At 44.2% G+C, this 27,551-nt stretch overlaps 1 protein-coding gene across 2 annotated transcripts in view; it reads right to left on the bottom strand.

Annotated features, from left to right (window-relative positions):
- Positions 1 to 21,976, bottom strand: part of HIBCH (3-hydroxyisobutyryl-CoA hydrolase) — a 141,603-nt gene extending 119,627 nt beyond the window's left edge. Inside the window, exons 1-2 of one of the 2 annotated variants that reach the window (XM_055398642.2) lie at positions 21,750 to 21,976; positions 13,598 to 13,640 (exon numbers count right to left, since the gene is read on the bottom strand). In XM_055398642.2, the coding sequence (XP_055254617.2) occupies positions 13,598 to 13,640; positions 21,750 to 21,784 (78 nt within the window). In that variant the 5' untranslated portion in view covers positions 21,785 to 21,976. The remainder of the gene's footprint in view (positions 1 to 13,597; positions 13,641 to 21,749) is intronic. The other variant, XM_055398641.2, reaches the window with a different exon arrangement.
- Positions 21,977 to 27,551: the final 5,575 nt, after the last annotated feature.

Genomic DNA, 27,551 nt, shown 5'->3' on the forward strand with positions numbered 1-27,551 from the left:
GTCATAAGGATGTCATGCACTCCCTGAGGCATACGTCAAAACCCTGAGATGGTCCCTGATATGTGTTATGTATTTCTTTGTAATATCCTTTCCAAAAACCTTTTAACCATGGTCTACTTATTAAAAAAACAAACAGAAACAACAGATGCAAGCCCAGATTAGAGACTATTCTATAGGCTACCTGGACAGTGTTTCTCCTAACTGCCATGGTCATGAAAAATAAGGAAAGACTAATAAACTGCACAAATCAGCAGACTATGAAGATATGACCAAGAAAAGCCATGCGATATCCTGAACTGGGTTCTGCAATAGAAAATTAATGGAAAAACTGGTGAAATCCAAACAAAGTCCAAAATTAATACTAATACCAATATTGCAATGTTCTTAATTTTGACAAGTGTAACATGGTAACTGTATTCCTTTGCTAGGGCTGTTGTAACAAAGTACCACAGAATAAGTCTAGGCTTAAACAAAAATTTACTGTGTGGAGGCTAAAAGGCTGAGATCAAGATGTCAGCAGGACCAAATCCCCTCTGAAGTCACTAGGGAAGGACCTGTTCTAGGCCTCTCTCCTAGCTTCTGATAATTCCTTGGCTTGTCACAGCATAACTCCAGTATTCACATGGCATTCTTCTGTGTGTATCTCCAAATTTTCCCTTTCTGTAAGGACAACTGGAGGACAGAGGAGCCTGGCGTGCTGCAGTCGACAGGGCTGCAGAGTCAGACATGACTGAGAGACTGAGCAACGAGGACAACGTAAGGACAAGTGACGCTAAATAACTCCAGTAATTCCTACTCCTGTATGACCTCATTTCAACTAACTGCCTCTGCAGTGACCTGACTGGCTGTTGGGAGAAGCCATCCACCGCGGGTCCTGAGGTTTCCCTGCACTTTATTGCTGTATGTCATGTATCCGAGGGCCTGACTGCTCTGCTCCTGGGTCATTTTTCAGAGCTGTATTTGCTGTGAGAAAAATTGAAGAAAAGGTAAAGTGTCCCTCTGGATGCTTGCTTACAGCATGCTACAGACTGGCCGGTTCCCCCAAATTCAGTACCATTGTCTTGTAATGCAACTCACTGCATATGAACTCATTCATTTGGGCCTTTTGCCACCCCGTGGGGCTTGGGGAGCAAGGGGAACCAGTACTAACCTGAAGTTCAACACTGCTGGTTGGGTCACTAATAATGATGTTCTCTATCTCTAACTCAAGAGTTTCATATCTTTTCCCAGCATCCATGGAATGCTAACAGGCTAACTACTAGTTACCAGACTAAAACCTATCCCAAACTCTGTTATCTAGCCAGCTTCACTTGCCCCAGCCGATCACAGACTCCTCCTTCCCTTCAAAAGTAACAACTGCCTTGGTTTTTACAATAAACACAAAACATACATCCATAAACGTCATCTGTTTATTTTTTAAAAGTGGGTGTATCTTTCGAGTCTTAAAATCTCAGGTTAGACTCCATCCCTTTGTTTTCTCTACAGCTTGTTGCAGGGGAGGGAGAAGAGCGTTTAACCTATAATATTTCCTAGTATGCATTGTGCCAATTGCACACTCCTGCTACCCACTTATTTTTAACAGTTGTTCATTCTCGATTTTGATTTAGTCAGTACCCTACTGATCAGCACTGTGTCTAACTTTTTACTGTTGCTATTACAGTGATGTAGGAATATCTTTAAATATGGACTTTCCAGCACTTAGGTGAAGTATTTTTGCAGGACATTTACAGAGGGTCAAACTTCAAGCAAAGAATATTAACAAAATCTTCTGTTAAAAGCCACTAGAATGATAAAATTAATAAAGGATCCTTTTTCCTATCTGAAAAGTTCATGGCCTTCTTAAAACCTGAAAACAACTATTCGTGCATTAATCAAAAACATTCATGCAAAAGGGAAGAAGGGGAAAAGATGAAGTCCTCAGTATTAGTGTCTTTTATGTATATGTTGGGCTTCCCTGGTGGCTCAGAGGTTAAAGCGTCTGCCTCCAATGCGGGAGACCCAGGTTCAATCCCTGGGTCGGGAAGATCCCCTGGAGAAGGAAATGGTAACCCACTCCAGTATTCTTGCCTGGAGAATCCCATGGACAGAGAAGCCTGGTAGGCTACAGTCTACGGGGTCGCATAGAGTCGGACACGACTGAGTGACGGAACGGAACGGAACGGATGTATATGTTAATTCTGCAAAAAAAAAGCTCTTTTCCAAAAATATCATCAACTTTTAGTTAAAACCTAGAAAAGGTTTCTATGAAGAGAAATTTCTCATTCTAGGAAAGATTACAGAGAAGGAGAGTCAGAAATGAAATTCACATTCAACCCAAATCTGGGGGTCGGGAGTTCGACAGCAGGGATAAGGAGAACACCCATTCAGTGGAGAAATGTGAAGGAAACTTCTTAAAATGTATGGACACCATCAACACACAGCCCTACACTGATCTGAGTGCATAAAGCCTGTCAAAATAAAATCCCTGAGACAAAAATAACAGAATATCCTCTGCTGGAATATGAAACTATTCTGGCAAAATTCACAGTGGCGACATTTCCCAAAGTGTGCAAAAAAATGATTATTGCTGCTATGTGGAAGGAGAAAATGACCCATAGGCAAATAAGTTTGAGAAAAACTTGAACCAATATAAAGTTTAATTGCTGTAAGATTTTCAGTCTTTAATATGCAAATACACAATGTAAACTTTTAAAATACAATGAGCAGATATTTCTCACTTGATTAAAGAACTTTAAATTTTCATGGAAAAGCTATCTCTTGGGACTCGTATTTTACAGGTTACATTTTGGAAAACACTGTTGAGATTTCATAAACATTGAGAAAAACAAGCCTTTCCTTTGAGGAAGACAGAGTGCCTGACACTCAGCAGGTCTCCCACAAATGCTTAATAAGCTGAATGAATAATCCATCATTATATGGATGCAGTCCTACCATAACACAAGCAAATCTCAAATTTCAAGCACATACCTTTCACTATATATAATATCCTCTGGCAGTGAACTAAGTTGCACTCAAAGACATACCCAGGGAGATAACCTACCTTTGCAGAATATGATTTATTTTGACATGTAATCAATTTCCAGCCAATATTGAAGAATGTAATTTAAGTTAACGTAACGAAATATGACACCAAAGCACATACAACTGGAAGCGTCAAAAAACATTGGCTAAAGGATTACTCAAGCTTCACTCAATCCTTCCTGCCTTCAAACTGCGTCAGTAAATTCCTCCATATGGAAATAGTTTAGAGAATCTTTCAAACTGTCCTCAGCTGTGCTCTATTCTCTCACCTTTTGTGATATCATCTACTTCCCATCTTCAATTATTACCTCTAAGCAGCTGACTCAAACCTACATCTGTATCTTTACTTTTCCAGAGCCCCAGCCCTTTATTCCAAATGCCTGCTACGATTACAGAAGTACCTACTCAGCACCCCAAACTCAACTTGTTAGAAACCACATCTACCAAGAAATATCTGACAAATCTGTCCCTCCTCCTCTGTTTCCTCTATCAGGTAAAGGAGACACCATTTTCTCAGTTACACAAGCACACAATGTTCATGTTATCTTTGAGTCTTAAATGTTCTCTTCCTCTCTCTGCCAACAACTTGAAGCAGTTACCAAATACTAGAGAAACTATTTCTAAAATGATTCTGTCTATCTATTACGTTCTATTCTCATTACCCCAGCCATACAGCAGTATTATAACTTTCCTTTCTGGCAGACTTTCAGAATTTTTGCCAGATGGTTTATTTGTCACACTGCATTCAGAGAATTTTGCCAAAGCACAGTTCTATCTTGTGACTCCCATGCAGAAATGTTCCATGACTCAGGCCATTAATTTCAAAAACATTCAAATTACATGACCTGGCCTTCAAGTCTCTCTACATTTGATTCCAGGTAAATTCTCCAGACCCACAGCACTCCTTACCAAAGGTACACAGAAAGCCCTAAGTGTAATCTCCACTCTCCTATCTCACAGTTCTTTGCACAGAAATAAATATATTGTGTAACAGAAAGAAAACAGATTTTGGAGTCAGTTCAGTTCAGTCGCTCAGTCGTGTCTGACTCTCTGCGACCCCATGAATCACAGCACATCAGGCCTCCCTGTCCATCACCAACTCCTGGAGTTCACTCAAACTCATGTCCACAGAGTCGGTGATGCCATCCAGCCATCTCATTCTGTCATCCCCTTCTCCTGCCCCCAATCCCTCCCAGTATCAGGGTCTTTTCCAGTGAGTCAACTCGTCGCATGAGGTGGCCAAAGTATTGGAGTTTCAGCTTTAGCATCAGTCCTTCCAATGAACACCCAGGATTGATCTCCTTTAGAACGGACTGGTTGGATCTCCGTGCAGTCCAAGGGACTCTCAAGAGTCTTCTCCAGCACCACAGTTCAAAAGCATCAATTCTTCAGCGATCAGCTTTCTTCACAGTCCAACTCTCACATCCATACATGACCACTGGAAAAACCATAGCCTTGACTAGTAGTAGGACCTTGGTTGGCAAAGTAATGTCTCTGCTTTTTAATACACTATCTAGGTTGGTCATAACTTTCCTTCCAAAGAGTAAGCGGTCTTTTAATTTCATGGCTGCAGTCACCATCTGCAGTGATTTTGGAGCCCCCCCAAAAAAAGTCTGACACTGTTTCCACTGTTTCCCCATCTATTTCCTATGAAGTAATAGGACCAGATGCCATGATCTTAGTTTTCTGAATGTTGAGCTTCAAGCCAACCTTTTCACTCTCCTCTTTCACTTTCATCAAAAGTCCTTTGAGTTCCTCTTCACTTTCTGCCATAAGGGTGGTGTCATCTGCATATCTGAGGTGATTGATATTTCTCCCGGCAATCTTGATTCCAGCTTGTGCTTCTTCCAGCTCAGCGTTCCTCATGATATACTCTGCATATAAGTTAAATAAGCAGGGTGACAATATACAACCTTGACGTACTCCTTTTCCTATTTGGAACCAGTCTGTTGTTCCATGTCCAGTTCCAACTGTTGCTTCCTGACCTGCATACAGATTTCTCAAGAGGCAGGTCAGGTGGTCTGGTATTCCCATCTCTTTCAGAATTTTCCACAGTTTATTGTGATCCACACAGTCAAAGGAGTCAGATGACCTCAAACATTAGTTTCGCCACTCACGACTATACACCGTCAGGCAAGTTCATCTCAGAACCTCAATTTCTGCATTTGTAATAGAAATCACCTTAAGATAGAGAATAGAATCATCTCTTAGTGTTACAATGTGAACTCCCACCACTTCCCATCTCTACCCTCTTGAAACCCTAACCACGCCTCAAGGCTCAGATCAAATAAATGGTTTCTCTCCAGTAAGCATTCACTGGATAGAAAGCCAATATCAGTCTATCCCATCTTTGTTCACACCTCTAACTTATCTGGCCTTTTTACAATACATTATTAGTACATATTTCTACCTCTTTCATTAGATTATTCGTTTCTGAAGTCAGGAATTGTCTTTTTCATAATAATGTTCTTAACCGCTTAGTCAAGTTCTTTACATACACAAAACAAACATTTAATGTATGTCTTTTCAAAATGCATAATTATAAATTGGTTGACACTGATTCTAGATCATCCGGACATACAGAATACAAACATGATTGCTGTCATGAAAGTGACATATGCAGTATCAATTCATGCAGTACAACCAGCATGCCTTCATACTGAAAGGAACTACTTTCTCAAAGAAAAAAGATTTTTCCATGTCCAGGTCAAACTAATGTGGGAAAAAAATGAACTTCTGCATTTTAAATTAAATGCTGTATATGAATTTTAAATATAACATTATGAACATTCATTCAGCCTATGAATATAAATAAGACCTCATTAATAGGTCCCACCAGGTTGCATTAGCTTGACAAACCCCATCTGCAGAGATGCAGAACCTTGACCTCCTTTCCAGGTTCAGTTCAGTTGTTCAGTCGTGTCTGACTCTTTGTGACCCCATGGACTGCAGCACGCCAGACTTCCCCGTCCATCAACAACTCCCGGGGTTTGCTCAACTCATGTCTATCAAGCCAGTGATGACATCCAATCATCTCATCCTGTCATCCTCTTCTCCTCCTGCCTTCAATCTTTCCGAGCATCAGGGTCTTTTCAAATGAGTCAACTCTTCGCATCAGGTAGCCAAAGTATTGGAGCTTCAGCATCAGTCTTTCCAATGCATATTCAGGACTGATTTCCTTTAGGATTGACTGGTTTGATCTCCTTGCAGGCCAAGGGACTCTCAAGAGTCTCCTGCAACACCACAGTTCAAAAGCATCAATTCTTCAGCACTCAGCTTTCTTCACAGTCCAACTCTCACATCCATACATGACTACTGGAAAAACCTTTGTCGGCAAAGTAATGTCTCTGCTTTGCTGTCTAGGTTGGTCATAGCTTTTTTTCCAAGGAGCAAGCGCCTTTTAATTTCATGGCTGCAAATCACCATCTGCAGTGATTCTGGAGCCTAATAAAATCTGTGACTGTTTCCATTGTTTCCCCATCTATTTGCCAGGAAGTGATGGGACCAGATGCCATGATCTTTGTTTTTTGAGTGTTAAGTCAGCTTTTTCACTGTCCTCCTCACTGGAAAAGACTCTGATGCTGGGAAAGGTTGGGGGCAGGAGGAGAAGGGGACGACCGAGAATGAGATGGCTGGATGGCATCACCGACTCTGTGGACATGAGTTTGAGTGAACTCCGGGAGTTGGTGATAGACAGGGAGGCCTGGCGTGCTGTGATTCATGGGGTCGCGGAGAGTCGGACACGACTGAGCGACTGAACTGACTGACTTTCACTTTCATCAAGAGGCTCTTTAGTTCTTCTTTGCTTTCTGCCATAAGGGTGGTGTCATCTGCATATCTGAGGTTATTAATATTTCTCCTCACATCCTGATTCCAGTTTGTGCTTCATCTAGCCCGGCATTTCACATGATGTACTCTGCATATAAGTTAAATACAGGGTGACACGGTATAGCCTTGACGTACTCCTTTCCCAATTTGGAACCAGTCTGTTGTTCCATGTCTAGTTCTAACTATTGCTTCTTGACTTGCATACAGATTTCTCAGGAGGCAGGCAAGGTCCATCTAATATCTCTGAAGGGTCAAAAGGAATGTCACACTATTATCACAAGTCAGTTCTATCCATTTCTCATAACTCTGCCATCAATGACATATTTCCATCATTCCACTATGAAGTCAAAAGGGCTCTCACTCCTGGAGTCATTAGCTCTCTTAGAAGGGTCACAGAAGGACTTCCTGGGGTACAGCTTCCCTATTTCTGTGTGCATATGTGCTCAGTCATGTGAACTCTGCAACTCCATGGGCAACAGCCTACGAGGCTCCTCTGTCCACAGAATTTTCCAGGCAAGAATGCTGGAGTGATTGCCATTTCCTTCACCAGGGGATCTTCCCAACCCAGGGATCAAACTCATGTCTCCTGCATCGGTAGGTTCTTTACCACTGTGACACCTGGGAAGCTCCTCTCCCCACAGATCTGAGGACATGTAAAAACCAACACTGGTACCTAGAACCATTCGGCCCTCAGGCCTTGATGAGAGTCCAATTTACATTCCTTTGCTCAAAGTGGTTTATACCCCAGGTCACACAATCCCATGAAATTTGGATTGTCATGTCTCTCTATTCCACTTGTGATAGTGGTTTAGTCACTAAGTCATGTCTGACTCTTGCAACCCCCTGGACTTTGGCCCGCCAAGCTCCTCTGTCCATGGAATTCTCTAGGCAAGAATATTCTTGGAATACCACTGGAAGTGGGTATTCCACTTGTGTGAGTATCTAAACATGAATCTAAGTATGAAAAATAACATTGTTCTAAGTGCTTTTTCCAGGGAACTCCTCAGCCTCTGTGTAAATCAGCTGACTAAAATAAGGGTAAGACATTCCAGTTTTCATATGCCCATCTCCACTTGGGCTGTACGGAGAAACACGCTGCAGTGGTTAAACTCAGTGCCCATCCTGCCACAGGCTATAGGGTGCAGCAGGCAGTCTATGGAGCCAGACAGCCTGGATTCAAACCCCACCTCCTGCTTACGAGGCATGGACACTGGGGCACACTACTTAGCCTCTCTGTCCCTCTGATGCGGATCAAGTAAATGGAGAGAAGACCATACTCTGTTTACCAAAACTCCTTGGGTCCAGGTGCATTTCAAAATTCAGAAAATTATCTAGACTTTGGAAAGGTAAAAGTACACATCACATAGAGTCTGGGTCAGTACACTGCAACCAAATGCTTTACCACTTCTGCACCAAACCATGAGTATTCACACTAGTTAGAATAAAGACAAAAAGAGTTTCAAAAGTATGTTCCAGTCGTATTTTGCCACTGTGGGGAAACTAACAAGATGGCACCAGTCAGGCTCTCTCACCCCCTGCTCTCACACCCTCGCGCCCCGTGTTCTGTAAACAATGACTTTACGTGGGTGTGTAACGGCTGAGATCACTTATAGCACTGTGCATGCACGTCACAAGGTACTCAGTGGGTTGTGGGCTAGCGTGTACGATACATCTGTATGAGTTTCACCATGAAAGCCCTGCCTGCTGTTGCACTGGGGCTACACTGGAGCAACGACATGATTATGTGAGTCTGTCATGGTTACATTATGGTTATGTTGTGGCTGCTACGGCTGCTGCATCAGCCAGGAGAGAGGCTGTGTTATGGCTGCTGTGCCAGCCAGGAGAGAATAAACATGTGTGCAGTTCCATAGCTCCTCGAGCCTCCCTCCAGCCTCTTAGCTCATGCCTTGCTTACCCTGGGTTCAGCAAACAGTGAGGACAGTGTGAACGGCAAGACAACTGGTGTCAGGAACAGGATGAAGAGCAATACAATTGGTGTAGTTGGCAGAACACCCAGCAGAGAGAGGAGCCTGAGGCTCCACATAAGAAGAGGTGGCAGGATACCCAGAAGGGAGAAGAGCCTGAGGCTCCACTGGACGGAGGAAGACAGTGGCCATCTCATAGCATGTGGTACTGTGTGCCTGCGATCCTCTTGGTGTGGGCTCCAGTGGAAGACCACGAAGTGGTGGACAGCTCACTGGATAGCACTGAACAGGCATAACAGGCGGTGAGTTCCCGTCTGCCGGACAAGGCGGCACGGACTGCCACTGGCACCGTACGGTGGCTCTTCCTGGCTGCCTTGAAGGCGAATATGGAGAGTGCGCTCCATGATGCCACACCGGTGTGCAATGTGCAGAGATGCCTGGAAGAAGTGGAGTAACATGTATTGGCATTGGAGCAAGAACCCCGTGGCCCTGGGGAACCCAGCATCTCTGACAGCGAGGTGAAGGGACAGTGATGATGAACTCTATGAGACTGCAGGTCTCCACTCAGCAGTGAGGCCCGCTGAGCAGTCTGTGACCTGGGGGTGGCGGACATCCTCAAGCGGGCCCCAATGTGACTCAGTTAATGAGGTATCCACCAAAAACTCAGGTGAAGTTGGTTGACTTGGGTAAGCAGTTTCAACAAGCGCGCAGGGAACTCTTGGCAGTATGGCTTTTGCAACTCCAGGATACCAGGGTAGACGGTATCTTGTGTTCTGGGCATAAGGCAGAACAGCTGGCGTCTATGACCACTCACCCCTCATTGAGACAAAGGTTACAGAATGCCAGATGGCTCATGCAGGGCACACCTAGCCAAGCACACACCCTGATGGAACAGATTAACGCTGCCATCTGCACCGCGTGGTTGAACGCGGGAGAGCTCCCAGACACTCTAAGAGGCATACCTATGCCGAGTTGACCCAAGTGGCGAGAGAACTGGGCATGAAGCAGTAGATATCTAACCCAAATGCCGAGGCCTAGACGATGAGCATTTTACTGATGGTATTCGAGATGCCGTTTTCAACAATGCCTCATCGACCACTTTGGATCCCTGACTGCTATTCTTGCACCCTATGTGGGGCATCCCATCTATGCGGTGACCTCGATGGTGGCTAGCTTGGGAGAAAAAGAGGGATGGCCACAGGCACAGGGGATTAGAAGTGTGAGAACACTGAAGGGGGCCCAAGCTGGTAACAGCCCCACTCGGGTGATGAGAATGTAAATGTGGAATGATGTGCTGGCAGCAGGAGTTGACAGAAATAAAACTGATAGAAATAGACAGCCCAAAGCTCTGCTCCTACAGCTATGGAGGCAACTGAGACTGAAGGAGCAGTTTACCAAGTTCGGGAAGCACCCCCAGCAAGAGATATAGGTGGTTCGGTTAGAAGATTACATGCACCCAAGATGTTGCTTTAGATAACACCCTTTTTCATTTTGAATTGGGCTCAGATCAAGGCAACCTCCTGAGCCCAAACAGTTACTGCAGGCCCCATGTACAACTTTCAATTCACTGGTCACTAGCTAGTGTAAAAGAGTAATGCCCTGGGTGACACTGGTGCTGAATGCAGCCTTGTTTATGGCAAGCCAGAGCAGTTTCCCATTCCTAGTGCATACACTGATGGCTACGGTGGCCAAATGATGTAGATTTAGAACAGTGTACTGCAGAGGCTGTGTCCCGTGACACAGATCGCACCGCAGAGGCTGTGCCCTGTGACACAGATCGCACCGCAGAGGCTGTGCCCTGTGACACAGATCGCACCGCAGAGGCTGTGCCCTGTGACACAGATCGCACCGCAGAGGCTGTGCCCTGTGACACAGATCGCACCGCAGAGGCTGTGCCCCGTGATATAGATCGGACCACAGAGGCTGTGTCCTGTGATGTAGATTTAGTAGAACAGTGTACTATAACGGCTGTGTCCTGTGATGTAGGTTTAGTAGAACCCTGTACTCTAATGGCTGTGTGCTGTGATGTAGGTTTAGTGGAACAGTGTACTCTAAAGGCTGTGTCCTGTGATGCAGGTTTAGTAGAACAGTGTACTGTATAGGCTGTGTCCTGTGATGTAGGTTTAGTGGAACAGTGTACTCTAAAGGCTGTGTCCTGTGATGCAGGTTTAGTGGAACAGTGTACTCTAAAGGCTGTGTCCTGTGATGCAGGTTTATTAGAACAGTGTCCTGTCAAGGCTGTGTCCTGTGATGTAGGTTTATTAGAACAGTGTACTGTACAGGCTGTGATATAGGTTTAGTAGAACAGTGTACTCTAAGAGCTGTGTCCTGTGATGTAGATTTATTAGAACAGTGTGCTGACAAGGCTGTGTCCTGTGATGTAGGTTTATTAGAACAGTGTCCTGTAAAGGCTGTGTCCTGTGATGGAGGTTTAGTACAACAGTGTACTGTACAGGCTGTGTCCTGTGATGTAGATTTATTAGAACAGTGTACTGTAAAGGCTGTGTCCTATGATGTCGGTTTAGTAGAACAGTGTACTGTAAAGGCTGTGTCCTGTGATGTAGGATTATTAGAACAGTGTCCTGTAAAGGCTGTGTCCTGTGATGTAGGTTTAGTAGAACAGTGTGCTCTAAGGTCTGTGTCCTGTGATGTAGATTTATTAGAACAGTGTGCTGTCAAGGCTGTGTCCTATGATGTCGGTTTAGTAGAACAGTGTACTGTAAAGGCTGTGTCCTGTGATATAGGTTTAGTAGAACAGTGTACTGTAAAGGCTGTGTCCTGTGATGTACTACTAACCTCTGATTCTCTTGCAGTTTTAGAACAGTTTGAAAGCATTTGGAATCATGTGGATGGTCCGTGAATACCACAAAAAAATCCCCTCCTAGAAGGGGTGGGCCTGGCTCCTGCGGGGTAGGTTTGTGAATTATTAATAAAAAAACAGCAGCAGGGGTGGAGTTGCTCCTGTGAAGGCTTTCCTGAAATCTCACCAGGACAGATGGTTGACTGGACTTGGCTAAGGAAGAAAAAGGCACGCCACACGCAGTGGGTGGCTCTTAAGCCCCATGAGGGCAAGGACTGCAACACGAGTTCCAGGTGATATCTGGCACTGGATTTCCTATGTTTTGTGGATGTAACTGTTGTTATAGCTACTGCTGTTGGGAGAGGTAACTTCAAAGATCACCAAGGGAATATCACGGAAGATGGGCTGTGCATAGATTGTGAGGTGAGAGACCCTGAAGGGGTGGATGTGGTGTAGTCGCTAAGTCATGTCCAACTCTTGCGACCCCATGGACAGTAGCTTGAAGGGGTGGAATGTGGAGAAATTAACAAGCTGGCACGAGTCAGGCCCTCTCGCCTCATGTTCTGTAGACAAGGGCTTTGCACAGTATGTAACCCCTGCGATTGCTTACGTACTGCGCACGCGCGTCACGCAGTACTCGCTTGGTCGCAGGCTAGTCTGTGCAGCACACCTGTATGAGCTTCACCAAGAAAGCCCCAGCTGCTGCTGCTGCATCGGGGCTACACTGGAGCGACATCCTGGTTTTGTTATGTGAGGTTATGCTATGGCTGCGTCACAGCTGCGTTCTGGTTATGTTACAGCTGCTGCACCAGCCGGAAGAGAGGCTGTGTTATGGCTGCTGTGCCAGCCGGGAGAGAATAAACGTGTCTGCAGTTCCTATGGCTCCTTGAGTCTCCTTCCAGTCTCTTAGCTTGTGCCTTGCATAGCCTTGGTTCAGCGATCACTGTGGACAGCGTGAACAGCAAGACAGCCACCAAATGCATTTACCATAAACATCAACAAACATTTGACTTTGAGGTTTCAGAACTACAGATGAAAGATCCCAGAAGACCAGGAGAATCAACTGAACTATTAATAATAAGTATCAGTACTTTGAATAACACCTGGCATACCGTAAGTGCTACATCAGAGGCACTTGTCATTTTTATGTGCAAGGTGCTTGTCAGGTTGTATGAGAGGTGTCTTAGCCCATTCAGGCTGCTATAACAAAAATACCATAGACTGCGTAGCTTATACATCATTTGATTCTCACAGTTCTGGGGGCTGGGAAGTCACGATCGAGACGCCTGCAGATTCTGTGTCTGGTGAGGTCTCACTTCCCAGTTCTTCTCACTGCATCCTTCCCCAGAAGGCAGAAGAAGGGAGGGAGCTCTCTGGTGTTTCCTTTATAAAGGGACTGATTTCACTCATAAGAGCTCTGCCTTCCTGACCTAATCACCTCTTAAAGGCCCCATCTCCAAATATCAACACACTGGCAATTAGATTTCAACATATGAATTTGGGGGGACAGTCAAGATTCAGTCGACAGTGGAGATATACAAAAATGAATAAAAATCATTTCTTCCTTACAACTTGATAAACTAAGACCATCTAAGCTCTGGAAGGGTACTATTAGTACAACAGTAGTAGTAACATGTATTAAGTGACCATTATATGCCAAGCACTTTATTAGATTTTTTAATGAATTATTTATTATTCATAAGCACTCTAAGGTGAATACTAATATCCCCCTTTTTAAAATATCAATAAATGAGGCTGAGAGAGAGCAAGTAATCTGGCCAAGATTAAGTAGTAGATTCATTATTTAAACCTAAGCATTCTGACTTGAAGATTCATCCTCTTACCTATAACCTTATGCCACCTCCTACAAGTTATATGTGTCAAATTTGACACTATAAAATTGGAAATCACAGTGTACCATGGTCAACAAAAATCTGCCAGTATTTCTCTACTTCCCTAACAATGACATTTTAAATTACCCATCATAATCTAATAAAGACAGCAAAACAAAATCCAAACTTACCAAATGCTGCAGTATGATATGAGTCCTTTTATATGAATTAAACCTGAAACAAATGTAGAATACAATGAACACAGTAATGTGGATAGCCATGTTTCCATGCATAAATACTACATTCCCTTTTGTTTGCTTTAGCTTCTTTGAACAGTTATTAGAACAAGAAGTTTAAAAAAAAAGTTTAATTCATTCATTGTGGTATGAACACAAAACAATACAGCCACTTTCAAATAAATTTTGGTAGTTTCTTAGAAAACTAAACATACGCTTATCATGTGATCCAGCTATTGCACTCCTTGGTATTTACCCAAATGAGCTGAAAGCTTATGTCCAGCTACACGTAAACACTGACGATAGCTTTATTCATATTAGCCAAAACGTGAATGTAACCAAGAGGTCCTTCAGTAGCTGAATGGATAAACAAACTGTGGTATATATACAATGAAATGCTACTCAGCAATAAAAAGAAACAACACTACTCCATTTAAAAAAAAAAAAAAAGAGAGGAACCTTAAATGCACACTGCTAAGCCAAAACGGTCAATCTGAAAAGGCTACATATTGTGATCCCAAGCACAGGACATTCTGAAAACTAAGGAAGGATACAGACAGATCATGTGTCCTAACATAACAGAATAGGACACATATTTTTTTTGAAGCTCCTCCTATATGATTCCAAAGTGCAGACAAGTTGTCATTAAAATCAATACTTTATAAAAATGAATCTGAAGTGATAGATTCTAGCTTATTTAGGAGCATTTCTAAAATAAATTTCTTACAGACTTTTAAAATCTGAATTATACTTACCCTAAAGCACCATTTCTAAAATTTTTTTCAACTTAACTCAAACAAATTCCAGAAAGAAAAATTAAGTATCAAAAAAGTTAAGTGCTAATTTCTTTAGATCCAGAATAACACTGAACTCCTTTTTATTTTTATTTTTTTAAATATTTATTTGGCTGTGCCGGTTCTCAGTTGAGGCATGTGGGAGCTAGTTTCCTGATTAGGGATCAAACCCAGGAGTTTGATCCTAGGTTTGACTGAGAACACAGGAGTCTTAGCCACTAGACCACAGGGAAGTCCCTCAGAATAACTGTGATGAACTTATTGACAAAACAGAAATAGAGCCACAGATGCAAGAACATTATGGTTACAGCAGAGAGAGGGGGACACATTCTGAGACTGGGACTGACATACACACTACTACATATAAAACAGATGACTGATGAGAACCTACAGTTTAGCACAGGGAACTCTACTCAGTGATCTGTGGTGACCTACTGGAAAGGCAATCTAAAAACATTAGATATATGTATAAACGAAGTACTTTGCTGCACAGCAGAAATTAACACAACTTTGTAAAGCAACTATATTCCAATAAAAAAAATTTTTAAAGGAAACTACCCCAAATTTGTTCCACCGTTGCAGTAGTGAAAATTCAAGTTCACACTATAGGGGAAAAGGTGAATAAATCAATGAAGCTCAAAAAATTTGTATTTCATTTGAAGAAAGTTAATATAAACCTATAACACATCAGTTCAAACCACTATGTATCACATTTACAAGTCAAAAATCTCTGGACCAATTACTATAAAGCAAATAGAAAACAATCTTAAGCACAACTAAGTTTCCTGCCAGATCCTATATAATCTATTACTTCTATATGTTCCAATTTATACTCAACCATTCTAAAGGAGATCAATCCTGGGTGTTCACTGGAAGGACTGATGCTAAAGCTGAAACTCCAATATTTTGGCCACCTCATGCGACGAGTTGACTCACTGGAAAAGACTCTGATGCTGGGAAAGATTGGGGGCAGGAGGAGAAGGGGACGACAGAGAATGAGATGACTGGATGGCATCACCGACTCTATGGACATGAGTTTGAGTGAACTCCGGGAGTTGGTGATGGACAGGGAGACCTGGCGTGCTGTGATTCATGGGGTCGCAAAGAGGCAGACACGACTGAGAGACTGAACTGAACTGAACTGATTATTTTTAAACTGGTATTAACTGTTATAACTCAAAAATGTACCTGCATGTTCAGAGTCTCCAAGTAATTCTGAATTTATGATCTTCATATTCCTTCCTATTGGCTCCCAGAGTGCCATCTGGTGGAAGGGAAGAGGCATACACATCCCAGCTACTGCTAATTTACTAATTCACTTTATAAGGCTTACTTCCTTCACATGATGGTCACTCTGCTGCTAGCAGCAGTTGTTCAAAAACTGGCCCCTGGGCCAACATCATCAGTTTACCAGGGAACATGGTGGAAATGCAAATACTTGACCCCATCCACACCTACTGTCCAGTTCAATTCACTTGCTCAGTCATGTCCGACTCTTTGCAACTCCATGGATTGCAGCACGCCAGGACTCCCCGTCCATCACCAACTCCAGAGTTTACTCAACCTCATGTCCACTGAGACGGTGATGCCATCTAACCATCTCATCCTCTGTCGTCCCCTTCTCCTCCCTCCTTCATACTTTCCCAGCATCAGGGTCTTTTCCAGTGACTCAGTTCTTCCCTTTAGGTAGTCAAAGTACTGAAGTTTCAGCTTCAGCATCAGTCATTCCAATGAATATTCAATACTGATTTCCTTTAGGATGGACTGGTTGGATCTCCTTGCAGTCCAAGGGACTCTCAAGAGTCTTCTCCAACACCACAGTTCAAAAGCATCAATTCTTCAGCACTCAGGTTTTTTTAAGTCTAACTATCACATCCATACATGACTACTGGAAAAACCATAGCCTTGACTAGACAGATCTTTGTTGGCAAAGAAATGTGTCTGCTTTTTAATATACTGTCTAGGTCGGTCACACCTTTTCTTCCAAGGAGCAAGCATCTTTTAATTTCATGGCTGCAGTCACCATCTGCAGTGATTTTGGAGCCCAAAAAAATAAAGTCTAACACTGTTTCCACTGTTTCCCCATCTATTTGCCGTGAAGTGATGGGACCAGATAACATGATCTTAGTTTTCTGAATCTTGAGTTTTAAGCCAACTTTTTCACCCTTCTCTTTCACTTTCATCAAAAGGCTCTTTGTTCTTCACTTTCTGCCATAAGGGTGGTGTCATCTGCATATCTGAGGTTATTGATATTTCTCCCGGCAATCGTGATTCCAGCTTGTGCTTCATCCAGCCTGGCATTTCTCATGATGTACTCTGCATAGAAGTTAAATAAGCAGGGTGACAATATGCAGCCTTTTCCTATTTGGAACCAGTCTGTTGTTCCATGTCCAGTTCTAACTGTCGCTTCCTGACCTGCATACAGATTTCCCAGGAGGCAGGTCAGGTGGTCTGGTATTTCCATCTCTTTCAGAATTTTCCAGTTTGTTGTGATCCACACTGTCAAAGACTTTGGCATAGTCAATAAAGCAGAAATAGATGTTTTCCTGGAACTCTCTTGCTTTTTTGATAATCTAGTAGATGTTGGCAATTTGATCTCTGCTTCCTCTGCCTTTTCTAAATCCAGCTTGAACATCTGGAAGTTCATGGTTCATGTACTGCTGAAGCCTGGCTTGGAGAATTTTGAGCATGACTTTACTAGCATGTGAGATGAGTGCAACTGTGCGGTAGTTTGAGCCTTCTTTGGCATTGCCTTTCTTTGGGATTGGAATGAAAACTGACCTTTTCCAGTCCTGTGGCTACTGCTGAGTTTTCCAAATTTGCTGGCATATGGAGTGCAGCACTTTCACAGCATCATCCTTTAGGATCTGAAATAGCTCAACTGGAATTCCATCACCTCCACTAGCTTTGTTCATAGTGATGCTTTCTAAGGCCCGCTTGACTTCGCATTTCAGGATGTCTTGCTCTAGGTGAGGGATCATACCATCATGATTATCTGGGTCATGAAGATCTTTTTTGTTTAGTTCTTCTGTGTATTCTTGCCACCTCTTCTTAATATCTGCTGCTTCTGTTAGGTCCATACTGTTACTGCCCTTTACTGAGCCCATCTTTGCATGAAATGTTTGCTGGGTATCTAATTTTCATGAAGAAATCGTTGGTCTTTCCCATTCTATTGTTTTCCTCTACTTCTTTGCACTGATATCTGAGGAAGGCTTTCTTATCTCTCCTTGCTATTCTTTGGAACTCTGCATTCAGATGCTTATATCTTTCCTTTTCTCCTTTGCTTTTCACTTCTCTTCTTTTCACAACTATTTGTAAGGCCTCCTCAGACAGCCATTTTGCTGTTTTGCATTTCTTTTCCATGGGGATGGTCTTGGTCCCTGTCTCCTATACAATGTCACGAACCTCCTCCATAGTTCATCAGGCACTCTGTCTACCAGATCTAATCCCTCGAATCTATTTCTCACTTCCACTGTATAATCGTAAGGGATTTTATTTAGGTCATACCTGAATGGTCTAGTGGTTTTCTCTACTTTCTTCAATTTAAGTCTGAATTTTGCAATGAGGAGTTCATGATCTGAGTCACGCTCAGCTCCTGGTCTTGTTTTTGCTGACTGTATAGAACTTCTACATCTTTGACTGCAAAGAATATAATCAATCTGATTTCGGTGTTGACCATCTGGTGATGTCCATGTGTAGAGTCTTCTCTTGTGTTATTGGAAGAGGGTGTTTGCTATGACCAGTGCGTTCTCTGGGCAAAACTCTATTAGCCTTTACCCTGCTTCATTCTGTACTCCAAGGCCAAATCTACCTGTTACTCCAGCTGTTTCTTGACTTCCTATTTTTGCATTGCAGTCCCCTATAATGAAAAGGACATCTTTTTGGGGTGTTAGTTCTAAAAGGTCTCATAGGTCTTCATAGAACCGTTCAACTGCAGCTTCTTCAACGTTACTGGTTGGGGCATAGACTTGGATTGCTGTGATATTGAATGGTTTGCCTTGGAAATGAACAGAGATCATTCTGTCGTTTTTGAGACTGCATCCAAGCACTGCATTTCGGACTCTTTTGTTGACTATGAGGGCTACTCCATTTCTTCTAAGGGATTCCCGCCCACAGTAGTAGATATAACAGTCATCTGAGTTAAATTCACCCATTCCACTCCATTTTAGTTCAGATTCCTAAAATGTCAATGTGCACTCTTGCCATTAATCCCACCATAGAACTGCCAGAACTTACACAGGACTGGGAAACAGACTCGTGGAGGGCACAAACAGAACCCTGTGTGCACCAGGACCCAGGAGAAAGGAGCAGTGACCCCACACAGACTGACCCAGACTTGCCCGGGAGTGCCCAGGAGTCTCCAGAGGAGGCATGGGTTGGTGGTGGCCTGCTGCAGGGCTGGGGATGTGAATGTAGTAGTACATGCATGGGATCTTTTGAAGGAGGTCGCCATAGCTAAGATGACATCTCTAAAAGCTTCTAAGCAGAGAAATGGACAGCACTGAAGTAAACTTTCACAAGATTAATATGGCACCCATGTGCAGAAACTATTCAAATTGAAAACAGATAAGAGATAAATCAGCAGTCTTGTAGAGATGTGAGAGTTGTATCATAAAGAAGGCTGAGTGCCACAGAATTGATGCTTTTGAACTGTGGTGCTGGAGAAGACTCTTGAGAGTCCCTTGGACTGCAAAGAGATCAAACCAGTCCATTCTAAAGGAGATCAGTCCTGAATATTCATTGGAAGGACTGATGCTGAAGTTGAAGCTCCAATACTTTGGCCACCTGATGTGAAGAGCTGACTCACTGGAAAAGACCCTGATGCTGGGACAGACTGAAGAAAGGAGGAGAAGGGGACAAGAGAGGATGAGATGGTTTGATGGGGTCACCAACTCAATGGACGTGAGTTTGAGTAAACTTGGGGAGATGGTGAAGGGCAGTGAAGTCTGAAGAGCTGCAGTCCATGCAATCACAAAAAGCCGGACAACGGCCTGGCGACTGAACAACAAGAGATAAATCAAGTTTCCACAAAATGAACATGAGAAGAGCGTTTAAATTCAAATCAGCAGGAAGAGATAAGGATTGAGCGTGTGGGAGAACTTAGATAACTTTAGGAATCAAAAAGGATGGAGAGTACTAAGAAGTTGAAGGTGCAGAAGTGGAACAAGGGTTGCAGTTACGTCCAAATGTACATTTGAGGTGCAAAGAAGACATTCAGGTGTTTGTGAATAGTACTGGAGCTCAGGATAAATTAGGGTTAGTCATACAAACCTGAGTTATCTTCAGAGAGAGGAACTTTATTGGGGAATAATGACAACAAATTCCAAGGGCCGTATTGGCACCAGGGCAAGATAAGTAATGGACAGTGGTAGTAGGAAAGCAAGACACTGGCCGGAAAGGCAAGGGTAGCCGGACTTCAAGGACTGGACAACAATGTCAACCACAGCACAGAGATCCTACTTCCTCTCAGAAAACTGTGGCACCCTATTACTTAATACATTTGTAGACTTATACATTGTTATAGACTGGATGATACTGGCCTCCGTTCTCTGCTTTGCCAGGGTAATAACCACACCAGGCCTACCCCTGGAAAATGCATCTCCGATCAAAGCCCCAAAATGGGTCCAGGATTTGCCTAATCAGTGCACCTTGCAATCTGGGGAGGAACAAAGCCAGCCCGAACTCTGGGAATGACAAAGTCTTTCCCAAGTCATTTAATTTTTTTAACAAATATGCCTTCCCAATTTGTTTCTCAAACAATCTGGTATTTGTTCACAGCTTCAAAAAAGCAGCATCAGTGATTATATGTACTGATTTTCTTTATATCTGCCAAGTCTCTCTGTGAGCTAGTTAGAGCCACAGGGACAACCAATTTCAAGGTATAAAAATAAACAAGTAAATAAATTAAAAAAAAAAAAAACAGAGAACAAAAGCAACTCTTCTATTTTTTTTTTTTCAAAATACTGAACACCAGGTCCGCAGCGTGCATTCATTCTGTCCCTTCAGTCGTGTCTGACTTTTTGCTACCCTGCGGACTATAAGCCCATCAGGCTCCTGTGCCCATGAGATTCTCCAGGCAAGAATACTGGAATGGGTTGCCATGCCCTCCTCCAGAGGATCTTCCAGACCCAGGGATCAAACTCACTTCTCATGTCTCCTGCAATGGCAGGCGGGTTCTTTGCCACTAGCGGCACGTGGAAAGCCCCCAGGCCCATGGATACAATGTTAAGAAACAAGACACATTGCTCCAAAGCTGTGCATGCTAAGTCGCTTTAGTCGTGTCCAACTCTTTGCGACCCTATGTACTATAGCTCGCCAGTCTTCTCTGTGCATGGGATTCTCCAGGCAAGAACACTGTAGTGGGTTGCCATTTCCTCCTCCAGGAGTTCTTCCCCACCCAGGGATCGAACCCCTGGTCTCTTCTGTCTCCTGCACAGGCAGGTGGGTTTCTGACCACTAGCGCCACCTGGGAAGGCCCCTCTAAAGCCGTGAGAGTGAAGTGAAGCCGCACAGTCGTATCCGACTCTGCGACTCCATGTACTATAGCCCGCCAGGCCCCTCATCCATGGAATTTTCCAGGCAAGGATACTGGAGTGGGTTGCCATTTCAACTATTCTTAAATCAAAAAACCACTCCCATCTCTTTTCCCCAAGGCAAAAGCCAAGGTTAAAAACCCCAGGAATTTCAGCTGTCAGGCAAATCAGCGGTTCTCCCGTCAAGCGGTCCCATCTGCTACCTGGTAATGCACAGGGGGGTAGGCAAACGGTCTCGGGACTGCAGCAGCCTAAGTGCCTGCCTACAGTGATCGCTACCAGATTTTCTCAGCTGAGCTCAAGATGCACTGAGCAGCACTTTCAACTTAAACATGTTTGCACACATACTTCCCCAAGGCAAGCTGTGTGCACGCAACACACGGCTCAGAGTTTCAGACTCCTATACCAACGGTGGAGCCATGCGACAGAGCTGAACGAGACACCTAGCAAAGCACGAATGTGTGTTAATGCCACAAAATTCCTCCAAGTTGAAACTCTGCGTGTCCCCCAAACTCAACTAAAGAAGGAAAGGAACGGGGGTCAAGGCTGCCTAAGAGCCAGAGAGGCAGAAAACGATGCTGAGAAGACGGTGCCAGAAGGGGTAAGGCGAGACTCGGAGGAGGCGGGGGTGGGGTGGGGTGGTGATCCGGGCGAGTCGGGTCTGAGCGCTGCGTCTCCAAAGGCCACGCGCAAGTTCAAGCCAGACAGTGCCCACTCTCGACCTTTTTCATCCGGGCAAGCGCAACTGGCGAGGCTGTGCTTAGCCGCCCGCGTACTCACCTCGACATGAGTCTGCACAACTCCTGCAGCCCCATTGCCAGAACACCGGAGCCTAAAGCAGCCGGGACTGAGCAGCCCACTCGGCGTGGCTCTTCACGTCAGACCCGCCGACCGCCGCCAGAAGCCTCCGGAAACAAACGGCAAGTCCTCCAGAGGGCTAGAGAGGCCCGGAGCAGGCCTTTTCCGCTGCGCCGCTGACGGGCAGGGCGAGAACAACCACTGAGGAAATGGACTGAGAGAGAAAGGTGGGCCGGGGCGCGGCGGGCCGGGGGCGGGGCGGGGCGGGCCGGGGAGGGCAGGGGAGAGGCGGGGCCAGGCGGGGGCGGGCCGGGCAGGGGCGGGGCGGGGCCATGTGGGGGCGGGCAGGGGGCGGGGCGGCGGCGGGCCGGGGAGGGGCTCGGTTGGAGGCGGAGGTAGAGGTGGGGCTGAAGGCACGGTCAGAGAGCACAGGCGAAATGATAGGGTGCCTAGGAGGAGGTTGCTCGTTAGGGGCTCTGTTGGGAAAAGCCCAAGCGGTCTAGCTAGCTTAGTTTGACTATCGAAGAGTGATAGAAGAGACTTTTCTGGAGCTTTAACGGCTTTTTAAAAATTAAAAATGTAACCTTAGTTCAGTTCAGTTCAGTCGCTCAGTCGTGTCCGACTCTTTGCGACCCCATGAATCACAGCACGCCAGGCCTCCCTGTCCATCACCAACTCCCGGAGTTCACTCAAATTCATCTCGATCGACTCAGTGATGCCATCCAGCCATCTCATTCTCTGTCGTCCCCTTCTCCTCCCGCCCCCAATCCCTCCCAGCATCAGACTCTTTTCCAGTGAGTCAACTCGTCGCATCAGGTGGCCAAAGTATTGCAGCTTCAGCTTTAGCATCAGTCCTTCCAGTGAACACCCAGGATTGATCTCCTCTAGAATGGACTGGTTGGATCTCCTTGCAGTCCAAGGGACTCTCAAGAGTCTTCTCCAGCACCACAGTTCAAAGTTCAAAAGCATCAATTCCGGCCATCAGCTTTCTTCACAGTCCAACTCTCACATCCATACATGACCACGGGAAAAACCATAGCCTTGACTAGACAGACCTTTGTTGGCAAAGTAATGTCTCTGCTTTTTAATATACTATCTAGGTTGGTCATAACTTTCCTTCCAAGGAGTAAACGTCTTTTAATTTCCTGGCTGCAGTCAGCATCTGCAGTGATTTTGGAGCCCCAAAAAATAAAGTCTGACACTGTTTCTAGTTTCCCTATCTATTTCCCATGAAGTGATGGGACCAGATACCATGATCTTCGTTTTCTGAATGTTGAGCTTCAAGCCAAACTTTTCACTCTCCTCCTTCACTTTCATCAAGAGGCTTTTGAGTTCCTCTTCACTTTCTGCCATAAGGGTGGTGTTATCTGCATATCTGAGGTTATTGATATTTCTCCCGGCAATCTTGATTCCAGCTGGTGCTTCTTCCAGCCCAGCGTTCCACATGATGTACTCTGCATATAATTTAAATAAGCAGGGTGACAATATACAGCCTTGATGTACTCCTTTTCCTATTTGGAACAAGTGTTGTTCCATGTCCCGTTCTAACTGTTGCTTCCTGACCTGCATACAGGTTTCTCAAGAGGCAGGTCAGGTGGTCTGGTCTTTCCATCTCTTTCAGAATTTTCCACAGTTTATTGTGATCCACACAGTCAAAGGCTTTGGCATAGTCAATAAAGCAGAAATAGATGTTTTTCTGGAACATCCTCTGGTATCCACTATTATGTAGATACAGAAGATTGGTCCTCTGTGACCTGATACACCCAGATGTCCCCCAGCAAACATTTCATCACCACTGAAGTACAGATACATTTATCAAGAAGGAGGACTCAGAGAAGAATTTCAGAAAGAGGGAATCTGAAGGAGTTAGTCTAAGCAAGTTGACATCTGTGGATATACTGTCAAGGCTTTTGTCCAAAATTACCTTTCTACTTACCTCAAATATAATTACCAAATACCCATTGAACAGAGGACAAGCAGGGCAACAGAAAGAACTCCTGACTTCCAATTCAGTTTTTAATCAGTTCTGGGAAATTGCTATTTGACATCACCTTCTTTGGGACTGAAGAAAGGCAATCCCAAAGAAAGGCAATGCCAAAGAATGCTCCAACTATGGCACAAATGCATTCATCTCACATGCTAGCAAAATAATGCTCAAAATTCCCCAAGCCAGGCTTCAACAGTACTTGAACCATGAACTTCCACATGTTCAAGCTGGATTTAGAAAGGGCAGAGGAAGCAGAGATCAAACTGGCAACATCCATTAGATCATCGAAAAAGCAAGCAAGTTCCAGAAAAATACCTACTTCTGCTTTATTGATTATGCTAAATTCTTTGAATGTATGGATCACAACAAACTGTGGAACATGCTTCAAGAGATGGGAATGACAGACCACCTGACCTGCCTCTTGAGAAATCTGTATGCAGGTCGAGAAGTAACAGTTAGAACTGAACATGGAACAACAGACTGGTTCCAGATTGGGAAAGGAGTACTTCAAGGCTGAATATTGTCACCCTGCTTATTTAACTTATATGCAGAGAACATCATGAGAAATGCCGGGCTGGATGAAGCATAAGCTGGAATCAAGATTGCCGGGAGAAATAGCAATAACCTCAGATATGCAGATGATACCACCCTTATGACAGAAAGTGAAAAAGAACTAAAGAGCCTCTTGATGAAAGTGAAAGAGGAGAATGAAAAAGTTGGCTTAAAACTCAACATTCAGAAAACTAAGATCATGGCATGTGGTCCCATCACTCCATGGTAAATAGATGGGGAAACAGTGTCAGACTTTATTTTGAGGGGCGCCAAAATCACTGCAGATGCTGATTGCAGCCATGAAATTAAAAGACGCTTACTCCTTGGAAGGAATGTTATGACCAACCTAGACAGCATATTAAAAAGCAGAGACATTACTTTGCCAACAAAGGTTCGTCTAGTCAAAGCTATGGTTTTTCCAGTAGTCATGTATGGATGTGAGAGTTGGACTATAAAGAAAGCTGAGCACTGAAGAATTGATGATTTTGGACTGTGGTGTTGGAGAAGACTCTTGAGAGTCCCTTGGACTGCGAGGAGATCCAACCAGTCCATCCTTTAGGAAATCAGTCCTGAATATTCATTGGAAGGATTGATGCTGAAGCTGAAACTCCAATGCTTTGACCACCTGATGTGAAGAACTAACTCATTTGAAAAGACCCTGATGCTGGGAAAGATTGAAGGCAGAAGGAAAAGGGAACTACAGAGGATGAGATGGTTGGATGGCATCACTGTCTCAATGGACATGAGTTTGAGTAAACTCGGGAAAATGGTGAAGGACTGGGAAGTCTGGTGAGCTGCAGTCCAGGGGGTAGCAAAGAGTCGGACACGACTGAGTGCCTGAACTGAACTCTGACACCACCGTCAGTTAGTGTGCACAAAAGATGTACAGTCATTAGCGTGGTTTACGTTGAAAAGCATGGGCTTTCACATGATAAGTCCCAAATTCAAATCTTCCCGATGCCCCAGATTCATGTGTGTGTAATCTGTGGCTTATAGGGCCCCATGCTCAGAAGGACTGTGCATTTGCTTTAATGCTATTCTTTTAATAATTTTTGAACAAAGAAATCTGCATTTTCATTTTGCACTAAGCTCCACAAATTATGTATTCAGTCCTGACCTGCCTCTAGCACACTAAGAGTTTAGTGACCTTGGGCAAATTATGTAACCGAAATATCAATAACCTCAGATATGCAGATGACACCACCCTTAAGGCAGAAAGTGAAGAGGTACTAAAAAGCCTCTTGATGAAAGTAGAAGAGGAGAGTGAAAAGGCTGGCTTGAAGCTCAACATTCAGAAAACAAAGATCATGGCATCTGGTCCCATCACTTCATGGGAAATAGGTGGAAAAACAGTGGAAGCAGTGTCAGACTTTATTTTTTTGGGCTCCAAAATCACCGCAGATGCTGATTGCAGCCATGAAATTAAAAGACGCTTACTCCTTGGAAGGAAAGTTATGACCAACCTAGATAGCATATTAAAAAGCAGAGACATTACTTTGCCAACCAAGGTCCGTCTAGTCAAGGCTATGGTTTTTCCAGTGGTCATGTATGAATGTGAGAGTTGGACTATGAAGAAGGCTGATTGCCGAAGAATTGATGCTTTTGAACTGTGGTGCTGGAGAAGACTCTTGAGAGTCCCTTATACTGCAAGGAGATCCAACCAGTCCATTCTAAAGGAGATCAGTCCTGGGTGTTCATTGGAAGGACTGATGCTAAAGCTGAAGCTGCAATACTTTGGCCACCTCATGCGACGAGTTGACTCACTGGAAAAGAGTCTGATGCTGGGAGTGATTGGGGGGTGGGAGGAGATGTGGACGACAGAGAATGAGATGGCTGGATGGCATCACTGACTCGATGGACATGAGTTTGAGTGTACTCCGGGAGTTGGTGATGGACAGGGAGGCCTGGCGTGCTTTGATTCATGGGGTTGCAAAGAGTCGGACAGGACTGAGCGACTGAACTGAACTGAACTGAACTGAAAACCTTTTTCACCGTTTGTATTATTTTAGACTAAGAATCCTAATTGCTGACAATCCACAGAATGGGAAACAAATTTGCAAATGATATATATGGTAAGGAGGTGGTATCTACACTATGTAAAGAACTGTAACAACTCAATAGTAAAAAATGACAAATAGCCCAATTTTTTAGATGGAGAGCAGATTGAAAAGACGGTTCTCCAAAGAAGATGTTGTTGCTTACTCACTAAGCCATGTCCAATTCTTTGCCACCCAGTGGATTGTAGCCCACCAGGCTCCTCTGCTCACGGGATTTCCCAGGTAAGAATACTGGAGTGAATTGTCATTTCCTTCTCCAGGGGATCTTTCTGACCCAGGGATTGAACCCAGGTCTCTTGCACTGCAGGTAGATTCTTTACTGTTTAAGTCACCAGGGAAGATCAAAGAAGATGTACAAATGATCAATAATCATATGACAAGGTGCTCAATATGACTGGCCATCAGTTCAGTTCAGTTCAGTCGCTCAGTCGTGTCCGACTCTTCACGACCCCATGAATCACAGCACGCCAGGCCTCCCTGTCCATCACCAACTCCCGGAGTTCACTCAAACTCATGTCCACAGAGTCGGTGATGCCATCCAGCCATCTCATTCTCCGTCGTCCCCTTCTCCTCCCGCCCCCAACCTTTCCCAGCATCAGAGTCTTTTCCAGTGAGTCAACTCGTCGCATGAGGTGGCCAAAGTATTGGAGTTTCAGCTTTAGCATCAGTCCTTCCAATGAACACCCAGGATCGATCTCCCTTAGAATGACTGGTTGGATCTTCTTGCGGTACAAGGGACTCTCAAGAGTCTTCTCCAACACCACAGTTCAAAAGCATCAATTTTTCGGTGATCAGCTTTCTTCACAGTCCAACTCTCGCATCCATACATGACCACGGGAAAAACCATAGCCTTGACTAGACGGACTTTGGTTGGCAAAGGAATGTCTCTGCTTTTTAATATATTATCAAGGTTGGTCATAACTTTCCTTCCAGGAGTAAGCGTCTTTTAATTTCATGGCTGCAATCAGCATCTGCAGTGATTTTGGAGCCCAAAAAAATAAAGTCTGACACTGCGTCAAGGCTGTATATTGTCACCTTGCTTGTTTAACTTATATGCAGAGTACATCATGAGGAACGCTGGGCTGGAAGAAGCACAAGCTGGAATCAAGATTGCTAGGAGAAATATCAATAATCTTAGATATGCAGATGACACTACCCTTATGGCAGAAAGTGAAGAGGACTCAAAAG

The sequence above is a fragment of the Moschus berezovskii genome, chromosome 2 (genome assembly GCF_049115385.1).
Source record: "Moschus berezovskii isolate FMDL1 chromosome 2, NW_MosBer_1.0, whole genome shotgun sequence".
NCBI lineage: Eukaryota > Metazoa > Chordata > Mammalia > Artiodactyla > Moschidae > Moschus > Moschus berezovskii.